Source organism: Hibiscus syriacus, unplaced genomic scaffold, assembly GCF_006381635.1.
Source record: "Hibiscus syriacus cultivar Baekdansim isolate YM2019G1 unplaced genomic scaffold, ASM638163v2 tig00110403_pilon, whole genome shotgun sequence".
Taxonomy (NCBI): Eukaryota; Viridiplantae; Streptophyta; class Magnoliopsida; order Malvales; family Malvaceae; genus Hibiscus; species Hibiscus syriacus.
In genome coordinates this window covers 859,350-869,881 of record NW_024062723.1, presented here as the reverse complement: position 1 = coordinate 869,881, position 10,532 = coordinate 859,350, and the positions used below count along the sequence as shown (strand labels likewise).

General features: G+C 35.2%; 1 protein-coding gene and 1 long non-coding RNA gene across 2 annotated transcripts; one reads left to right on the top strand and one right to left on the bottom strand.

The window, feature by feature from the left end:
* Nucleotides 1-6,222: 6,222 nt before the first annotated feature.
* On the bottom strand, nucleotides 6,223-6,711 carry LOC120123829. Its single transcript, XR_005516222.1, has 2 exons — nucleotides 6,636-6,711; nucleotides 6,223-6,545 (listed from the first exon to the last, which is right to left on the bottom strand). It is a non-coding gene; the product is annotated as an uncharacterized LOC120123829 (long non-coding RNA).
* Nucleotides 6,712-6,751: 40 nt separating this feature from the next.
* On the top strand, nucleotides 6,752-10,532 carry LOC120123770 (two-component response regulator ARR2-like). The gene is made up of 6 exons (XM_039142597.1): nucleotides 6,752-7,056; nucleotides 7,417-7,569; nucleotides 7,681-8,061; nucleotides 8,464-8,540; nucleotides 8,643-9,836; nucleotides 9,914-10,532. Exons 1-6 carry the CDS (start codon nucleotides 6,906-6,908, stop codon nucleotides 10,145-10,147), a joined length of 2,190 nt encoding a protein of 729 aa, XP_038998528.1. The 5' UTR covers nucleotides 6,752-6,905; the 3' UTR covers nucleotides 10,148-10,532.

Genomic DNA, 10,532 nt, shown 5'->3' with positions numbered 1-10,532 from the left:
GTTCAGATTTATTTATCATTTTACCTGATAATTAAAACCCTATATAACATATGATACAATATCGAATTATATAAATGTGTTGAAATTTATATATCACAAATTCTTAATATATAAAAAAATTAGTATAAAAATATTGAGAAAATTATTCCTTTAGTACCTAAAATATTAAATTTAATCTATTTTAATACCTAGACTTTCAAACCTTTTAAAACTATGCCTAACATTTCATTTTAGTACCCACGTTTAGTACCTAAACTATTAGTTTTGATATGTTTTAATACCTAAATTTTTAACCTTTTCAAAACTTAACATTAAATTTGACCGAAGTACTAAAATAAAATAAAAACTAAAGTTTTTGATGATGAGTACTAGAATGAAATAAAAATTAAACTTTAAGTATGATTTTAAAAAAATTGAAAGTATAAGTACTAAAACGAACCGAAACTGATAGTTTAAGTACTAAAAGTATAATTTACCCAAAAATATTTTAACCCTAATTATTTATTTATATCCTTCAAAATTTACTTTTGAAGAACCAAAGCTTTGCATGCCGCACATCAAACATCATCTTATCCTTTGTTTTGTGGTTGAAATTCGATGCCTATGTTTCTTGATATTTTTTAAACATTTTTTATCTTTCATTAAAATTATTAATTTTTTACTTAATAGCATTGAATATAATATGATTATGTGACATGAACACGGCATAAATATACCAATGTGTGACATAAGTTGGGGTGTATAAAATCGGGTACTCAAAATTTTCGGGTACTAAAATGTCGCCCCGTATCCCGGCCCATTATATCTGGGTACCAGAAATTTTCGAATACCAAAATGTCGGCCCGTGTTCCGACCCATTACATTAAATACTCATAAAATTCATATACATGTATTTTCGGCTACCCGATTCATAATTTTTTCTTTAAATTATATTATTTTAAAAAAATTATATAGAAAATTTTAAAATTTAAGAGTCTATAATATATAATTCACACATAAAGTTTAAAAATTCAAATTACATAACTAAAATAAAATTTATTAAAAACAAAAATAAAAAATATAATTAAATTTTAAATGTTTTGAAGTTAAAATAAATATTTTAAAAAATAATTTAGAATGTTAATGTGAAATATTTTAAGAAATTAAGATTTTGAAATGTTATTCTGGTAAAATTTAAGAAATTAAGAATTTTGAATTTTATAATGAAATAATTTGAGAATTATAAATAAAATTTTAATATATAAATCGAGTATCGGGTCGGCGGGTACTCGATTAAAAATATTTTTTGACCCGGCCCACCCCGAAAACATGAAAAATTTAGCGACCGGGTACCCTACTTGAAAAATTGGGCATTTTCAAAATAAATACCAGGTATTTTTTTAGCCGGGTCAGTGGGTCGAAGGGTCGGGTCAACGGGGTTGAATATTTTTAACACCCTATATATAACGGAGGCCACGGCCAGTGTTAAAATTTAAACCCTAAACATGTTGGATGCCACATCTTAAGGATGCCAGTGTTAAAATAGGGATGTTGCAGCCTATGCTAACTCACTTCTCGTTCTTTTTTCCCGAAATGTTAAAGTTTTCTCTGTATAGCTTCAAGTGCTGGGGTTGTGTGTTTATGAAACGGTTAACATACCTCCTAAGGAAAATCCTTCTCCGATGAATCGAACACCATAGAGAATCTGACACTGTCGGCTAAACCTCGTGACAACAATTCTCGAACAAACAAAGCCCTTGGGACAATCCTCTTCTCTAAGCTCCGAGCAAAAATACTGGATTGCTTGGCGACGAGAGTAGAACTGTAGCCCACTTTGTTCACAAGAAAATCCATCATATCCATGATATTGTCCACCGAAACCAACATACACGACGGATGAATCTCTTGGTCAGACAAACCCCATCTCCTAAAAGCATCAAACTTCTTCTCTAGTGTGGAGGTGGACATTGCTTTCAATGCCACAGCTGTCTCGAGAAACTTATTCGTCCAACCATCTAACCCCATTCTTTTGTTTTCGATGTCTAACGTTTAGCTTTCATTTCATTTTAGTACCTCTCGTTAAAAACTTAACGTGTTTAATATCTAAACTATCAATTTTGACCCGTTTTAATACCTAAGTTTTCAATTTTTTCAAAACTTAACTTTAAATTTTGAACAGGATACTAAAACAAAATAAAAACTAAAGTTTTTAACGGCGGGTACTAAAATGAAATAAAAACTAAACTTTACGCATTGTATTGAAAAAATTAAAAGTTTAGGTACTAAAATGGATCAAAACTTATAATTTAGATATTAAACATGTAAATTACTCAATTTTTTATTTACTCCTATTTTAGTGACTCATATGTTAAATCATAATCGAAACTATGACATAAAAGTTACAGAGACTAATGTAGACAATTTTTTATTAATATAAAATACATGTGTCATCCATATTATTTTCTCTTTTTCTTTATTTTATTTTCTTCCTCTGGAAGTTTTAAAGTTATATTCTAATGTTATGTCACAGTAGCAATTGTCATTCGCCAGTCACTCAAGATATTGACAAACTTGTTTCATTATTTCCTATCACTTTCTCAATTTAAGTCGTATCTAAATCACTTTAAAATTCATAATTTAATCATAAATCCTAAATTTATAAAACTCCAAATCACTTTGATTTATAATATCTAAATCGACGTGAATCTTAACCATTATGATTTGAAATAAAATGTTTTATCATCGAGAAATTAAAGAGAGTTCAAAATTATGAGTTATTTTTCAAAAAATCAAGAAAAAAATTAATACTAGTATTTCATAATTTTTAAAAGAAAAATTTTCAATCATAAAGATGGAATAACTACAATAGAAGTAAATTAAACTTCAATAAAAATTTGTAAATTATAATAATGAAAACATGAATAACAAAAATTAAGTGATACAATTTAGAATCTATCAATATATTGTATATTGATGATCATGATTAAATTTTCCAAGTTATGAATTATTATTTTATAGATATTTTAATTTTATAAAACTATATATTAGTTATTTAAAATATTTTTAAAAATAATTTGATTTTAAAAAATGTATATTATAAAGGGTAAAGTACACAAATAGTTCTTCGACTATAGGGTATTGCTTTATTAAATCCCTCAACTATTAAAAATTACCAAATGATCCTCTGATCATAGAGTGTTATTTTATTGAGTCCCTTGACTATCAAAAGTTACAAAATGGTCACTTGACTATTCATTATATTCCAAATTCATCCTTTTTCGTTAAAAATTTGACGGTGTTCTGAGCTGAACTTTGACCTGCTGACTGTGATATGATAAAATTTGATATGGGAATCTCAAAATACTATCATATCTTAGTCATCATGCTAACGTCCAACTTAGACAACTGCTAACTTTTTAACGGAAAATAACGAGTTTGGAACATAATGAATAGTCGAATGATCATTTTATAACTTTTAATAGTCGAGGGACTTAATAAAGCAACATTCTATAATCGAATAATCATTTTATAACTTTTAATAGTCGGGGACTTAATGAAGCAGTAACCTATATTCATAAACCATTTGTTTATTTTACCCAAATTTTAAGTACTTTTTCCTCTCCTAATCTTAAAAAATGTAGAGAAAAAGTATATTTATTCTTTACCCTACATGTGAGTGGTCATTAATCTCTATACGAGTCAACGAGACCCTAAATTCGCCTAAAATAATTCATCCCAAGCTCTTTAAATTCCGGCTCATCTCCATCCTCAAGCACCACCGGCGATAATTCTCTTCTTTTAGTTTAAGCTTTAAGAAATAAAAAAAAAATAAACATGGCGAAGATTACTTTTGTTATACTTTCATTTGCCTTGCTACTTTCCATCCATTCCGTGGTAGGACACGACGACGGGGAAATAAAAGATTTCGTCAGAGATGCTAGCACCACGGTTGACGGTACGACTTCCGGTCAGGCAAAGAAAACCGACTCCGTGCCTGATAGAGCACTTTCCCCTAAGCATGAAGGCAGATTCTTCTCCTCGATGTTCTTCACACCCATGCTAGAAATGGCGGACGTCGGATTAATTACGATCGATGACGCGAAGAAGGTTGCGTCTTCCCCCGATGTTCAAACACGGTTGGCTAAATTCATCGCGGAGGCTAAGTTCAGCTCGAAAGACAACATCGATGTCGTCATGTCGCCGGACGAGGAAGAACGGTATTTGTCGACGATGTTCTTCTCGCCGTTGATGCAGATGGCGGACGATGGATTATTAGCTCCCGACGTGCTGAGGAAAGTCGTGTCATCCTCCGAGGCCAAATCGAAGCTGGCTCAGTTCATCGAGAAAGCTCGAACCAGCGCAAGGGATGGCGATGGACCGCTTTCGCCGGAGCAGGAAGAACAGTTCTTTTCCACTATTTTCTTCACTCCGATGATGGAAATGGTGGACGCCGGTTTCATATCTCGCGACGCCATGCAGAAAATGGCGGCGTCGCCAGATACCACGGCGTCGTTGAACGAGTACATCGCCAAGGCTAAAGCGAAGTATCGTAATCGCGTTGCGCTTTCGCCGGAGCAGGAAGAGGTCGATTACGAGATAATGCTGTTCACTCCGATCATGAAAATGGCGGAAGCCGGTGTCATAAGTCCGGAGATTGTGTCGAAAATTGTGTCTTCGCCAGTGAGTCAAACGATTTTGTCTCGTTTTGTCAAATCGGCTAAAGCCGATTTTAATGCTGAAGTTAAGAAAGGAGGAGAGGCAGTGCAGGAGGAACGATGAAATACTTTTAACCCTAAACATGCATGCATGCACTCCGGTCGTATACGATGGTGCTCTAATATTGTATGAAATTCTTTCAAAATTATAATAAAATTATTTCATTATTTTATACGTATAGTTCTCTTAAAATTTCATAAATTCAACTCTTAATATAAAATCTTACGTTTACCTCCTTCCTTCTTCACAATTTTATTGTTGTTTGACTGTTGTCAACCGTTGTTTACGACGTAATTAGTACCAATATGTTTTTCCTTCTCTCATATTTCTTCCTCTCAACTTGTCTTTCCTTGAAATCTCGTCCAAATTGAGAAAACATAAATCAAATAATAAATATTATTGTAGTTCGATCTATAATTTCCATTGTCTTATCATCACGAAATCGAGATATATTATTTATTTTTCTTCTCAATCTCTATGCCATTTAAATATAAAGAAAATACTTTGATGTCGATGAATTGAAAAAAATCCTAAAATATGAATTTTTTTTAAAAAAAATAAATAATTTATGTATAAATTAATCCCAAAAATAGATAGAGTGTCAAGTAGCAAAATATACATGGACTAAAATATTGAATATAAACTGAAAAAGACTAAAAATTTTAAATAAAAGGGTAAAATATACAAATGGTCCTTCGATTATAGGATACTATTTTATTAAATCTCACAGTTATCAAAAGTTACAAAATGATCCCCGATTATAAAGTGTTTCTCTGTTTAGTCTTTTGATTGTTAAAAGTTACAAAATGATCATTCAACTATTCATTATGTTCCAAACTCGTCCTTTTCCGCTAAAAAAATTGACTGTTGTCTGAACTGAACGTCAACACGATGACTGGGATATGATAGTCGTTTGAGATTTTGTGATCAAATTTTATCATATCACAGTCAACAGGATAATGCCCAGCTTAGGTTGTCGTCAAATTTTTAACAGAAAATGACGAGTTTGGAATATAATGAATAGTCAGGTGACCATTTTGTAACTTTTAATGGTCGAGGGGCTTAACAAAGTAATACTCTATAGTCGGGGGATCATTTTATAACTTTTAATAGTCGAGAGGCTTACCAAAGTATCATCCTATAATCAGGGACCATTTGTATACTTTACCCTAAATAAAAATAGTACAAGGACTTGTGAATAATGAAAAAGAAATCAAACTAGTGACGAAAATAAAATGTTATTTTAATTCGATGACTAAATTGGAAACGCGGGTACCGATCAGTTTATCCAAAAATCTAACATAAATCAAATCTTCATTTTGTCCTAATATTTCAATGAACTTACAATCATAATAAAGCTTTTAAAATATACAAAACATAGAACTACACATTTCCCCCCATTTGGTGGAACAAAACAAGAAGCATCAAACTGAAGTCATGAACTGTGCTTTTTGCAGTACTATGAAACCAGTTACAAGATGGTCCGTTGCCGTGCCGGACCGTATTACGGGATCGATTACGAATTTTCCGGTTGGTTTCGGAATTTTACAACTTGGCCAAACCTGGCTCTTTCTGTACAAGCATCTCAGCTCCTGCTAAGCAAAATCATCAAAAGCAACTCATCTGGTGGCATCTTATTGATCTTTATATGCCACTTTAGCTGCAAACCGACCTCGTCTAACTGTTTCGAGCTATTTGCAGCAGCAAAATGGTCACCCTTTCATCAGGATAATTTAGTATAGCCCACGTCACGCCAAGTACCTGAACATTTTGGGGTTATCTTTGTCCCTCTCGAGATAGTCTCGAGTAATTAGGTCCTCGATTCTCTTCTTGATCGCCTTGAAATCAGGCTGCAATTGTCAAAGTTCTTTTATTGGCAAGAAAGTAACAGCGGACACCAGTGGACATGGTGTACAATATGAAAAAGAGTCGTGAAAGACCTTGAACATGCAGCCTAACTGCTCGACACACTCCATGACCAACTGCTGGTGACCTAGAACTTTCCGGCTCTTCATGATGTGCACGATTGAGGCATCAATGGCATACCGTCTATCCTTGGATTTTCAACTCTGGGTATCAAGTATCAATCTTTTGTTGTAATGCTTGACGAGTTAGTTCAAGTTTAAGCATGTGAAACCCAGCATCTTCCTGCAAAATTTCCCCTTGTTTTCTGGTTTCGGATCGGGTTTTCAAGTGGTGGAAAGGGGCCCATGGCGACTGCTACTAGCTCAAGTGCTGCTTGGAAAGCAGTAGATTCAGTTCCAGATCAGTTCCCTGCTGGTCTCCGTGTGCTTGTTGTTGATGATGATCCGACATGTCTCATAATCTTGGAGAAGATGCTGAGAAATTGTTCGTATGAAGGTAAAATCACAATTTTCTTTCTTGGTTTTCTTTAGTTCTTCGTTTTAATCACTAATTTCCGTGTTTAAGATGCTAATTTTCTGTTTCCGGTATGGATTTTCAATGACATATCGATTACATGAATTGTCGATGACCATTTCTTGGATTTGGGGATTTTTTTTGTAACTTAGTTGAGATAGCGTATTTTTCTGCAAATTGCTTGAAGTATTTATTTGCTTTGATTTGTGCATATGTATAAACATTAGGGAGTTCCAGTTTCTTTATTCCTTGTGGATTTGCGGATTCGCTTTGTTTGGAGCTAAGAGGTTGATATTTATACAATTTGACGGATGATCGGTTTGATTTGTATTTTTATTTCAGTTACGAAATGCAATCGAGCCGAGACTGCATTGTCTATCCTGCGTGAGAACAAAAACGGATTCGATATCGTCATCAGTGATGTTCATATGCCGGACATGGACGGATTCAAACTTCTTGAGCATATTGGTTTGGAGATGGATCTCCCTGTCATCAGTAAGCACTCTTATCATATATGTTTGACGTGAAATTTGTCACCATGGATCGACCATTTCATCGGGTTTGGAGTACTTTCCAGCTTCATATTCCGACTTGTATTTTCTTCAGTGATGTCGGCAGATGATGGAAAACATGTCGTTATGAAGGGTGTTATTCATGGTGCCTGTGATTACCTAATCAAACCGGTTCGTATCGAGGCACTGAAGAACATATGGCAGCATGTCATTCGGAAGAGGAAGAATGGGTCGAAGGACTTGGAGCAATCGGGAAGTGTAGAAGAAGGAGATCAGCAGCAAAAACAATCTGAAGAGGCGGATTACTCTTCCTCGGCTAATGAAGGAAATTGGAAAAGCTCAAAAAGGAGGAAGGATGACGAAGATGAAACCGAGGATAGAGATGATACATCCACACTAAAGAAGCCGAGGGTTGTCTGGTCCATTGAGCTCCATCAACAGTTTGTTGCAGCAGTTAATCAATTGGGCATTGACAGTACGAGTCTTTTACCCATTTCTTTCATTTTGCTGATGTATACTTGCTAAATGTTCCATCTTCTCATCATAGTAGCATGCATAAAGTGATAGTGTTTATTTTCTGAAATCTGGTGGAAGTCTTTTATACTTTTGCACCATTTTATTCGACTCGGGTCTTAGTGTCAACTACAGTATGCTCATTTTAGCAAATAATTCAAGAATCTGAGCTGAAGTGCGTTTCCTTGGTTGGCATGGATTAAATCTAAGTGACGTATTCAAGTTTCGTTGTCATATTAGTATATTACGTTGTTTATATAAACTCAAGTATGGTTGGCCTGTCGATGTTTTGGTGTTTCTCTTCTTTCATATTTGCTACGCTCAGTTTTCATACCCATCCATGGTGTTTGATCTTCTTCTTCAGAGGCTGTCCCGAAGAAAATTTTGGAGTTGATGAATGTTCCTGGCCTTACCAGAGAAAATGTTGCCAGTCATCTTCAGGTATGGTACATATACACAAACTTTCTTCTTCAGGTATGATTCTCAGAAATCGAAAATTTCTTTGGTTCTTTGATGATAATGACTTCATTTTTTTGTGATCAGAAATATCGCTTGTATCTTAGAAGGTTGAGTGGGGTATCACCGCACCTGAATAATTCATTTATGAATCCTCAAGAAGAAACTTTTGGTCCGCTATCTTCAGTCAATGGGCTTGGTCTTCAAGCTCTTGCTGCCGGTGGTCAACTTCCTGCACAATGTCTCGCCACACTCCAAGCAGCCGCGCTTGGTCATTCAACTGCTAAATCGAGCATACCTTTGCCCCTTGTTGACCAAAGAAACATTTTTAGCTTCGAAAACCCGAAGTTAAGATTTGGAGAAGGGCAACAACAACTTATGAATAACAATAAGCATATAAATTTACTTCATGCAATTCCAACGACTATGGAGCCAAAGCAGCTTACCACTTCAACATCAATAGGAAACATAAATATGCAAGTCGCTTCACATGGTGTGAAAAGTGGCCAAAATAACTCGGAATTGATAAATATGCAAGTTGCTTCTCATGGTGTGCAAAGTAGCCAAAGTAACTCAGCATTGATGCAGATGGGTCAGCCACAATTTGCTCATGCTCCCCGGCTTCCGTTGTCCGTGGGGCAGCCTATAATATCAAATGGAATTGCTTCCAATGTCTCTACACAAAATGGTATTCGAGCAAATATCCGAGCCCCTGGTAATAATCCAGTTTCGCAGACCTCTTCGATGTTGAATTACCCCATGAATCATGCTTCAGAACTACCTGGTAATTGTTTCCCTCTTGGAAGTACACCGGGGATGTCTGGTCGTACGTCGAAAGGGACATTTCAGGAAGACTTTAACTCGGAATATAGAGGATCAGTGGGATTCATGCCAAGTTATGATATATTTGATGACTTGAATCAACATAAACCACAAAACTGGGAGCTACAGAATGTAGGAGTGGCATTCGATGACACTCGGCATTCGAACTCTCTTCAAGGCAACCTTGATCTTTCGCAATCGGTTCTAGTGCAACAAGGATTTACTTCAGGCCAAATGAACAGACAAAACAGGAGTGGAATCGTTGTAAGCAAGGCGATGTTCTCAGCAGGAGATAGTACAGAACCAGGGAATCCACTAAATGTTAATCAGCATCTCAACTCCCTTCCTATTGACAATACAATTCGGGTCAAGACCGAGAGTGTTGCAGATGTAAACCCTGACAATCTATTCATCGATCACTTTGGACAAGCAGATCTCATGAGTGCTCTTCTGAAACAGGTTAATTCTTTTTATTCTCTTTTATTTACATACCGATGGAGATATTCACTTACATTTAAAATTCGATTTTCCGGCAGCAACAAGGCATTGCACCAGCTGAAAATGAGTTTGATTACGACGGGTATTCCCTGGATGATATTCCAGTGAAGACGACCACCCATCATTCTCCAGTTCTTGTAATGATTATTGCATTTTATAATGTACATAATCTCTTATGCAATCAATCATTAGGACCCTTAAGTTCATGTTTCTTCAAGAAACTGGACATGACTTCCTTTAAGATTATCATATGCTGCCGGTTCTCAACATAGGAGGATCACATTAACGGGATAATAATCAGTCCGGACGAGTAGCCTTTGCAAGATGACTTCTGGGCAAGTAATATTCTACTCCTGCATGATACATGAAGGGATTCCGTTCGATCTTTTTTCCGGAGCGAAATCTGGTATGACCAACTAACTTTAGGGTGATTTTCAATGTTTGTGGAGGATTGTTTCTAAGCACCAGCAAGGCCATTGGAGGCTAATAATCAGAAGATATTTGCTCCTCTTATTTATTTCGGAATTGATTTGTGATGTGCATATACCATTTTGATTGCTGTAGACATAAGTCTGGGCATTGAATCCTGGTAAATTTTCATGGGATCCTCATTTATAGTTTCATTTTTATGTAAAATTAGACCATTTGATTGCTGTA

Excerpts from the sequence above, each read along its gene's own strand:
- LOC120123770 (XM_039142597.1), top strand. The coding sequence starts at position 6,906 with ATGGCGACTGCTACTAGCTCAAGTGCTGCTTGGAAAGCAGTAGATTCA. Across the intron at positions 7,057-7,416 it reads GAGAAATTGTTCGTATGAAG|TTACGAAATGCAATCGAGCC; the intron begins GTAAAATCACAA and ends TTTTTATTTCAG. Across the intron at positions 9,837-9,913 it reads TGAGTGCTCTTCTGAAACAG|CAACAAGGCATTGCACCAGC; the intron begins GTTAATTCTTTT and ends ATTTTCCGGCAG.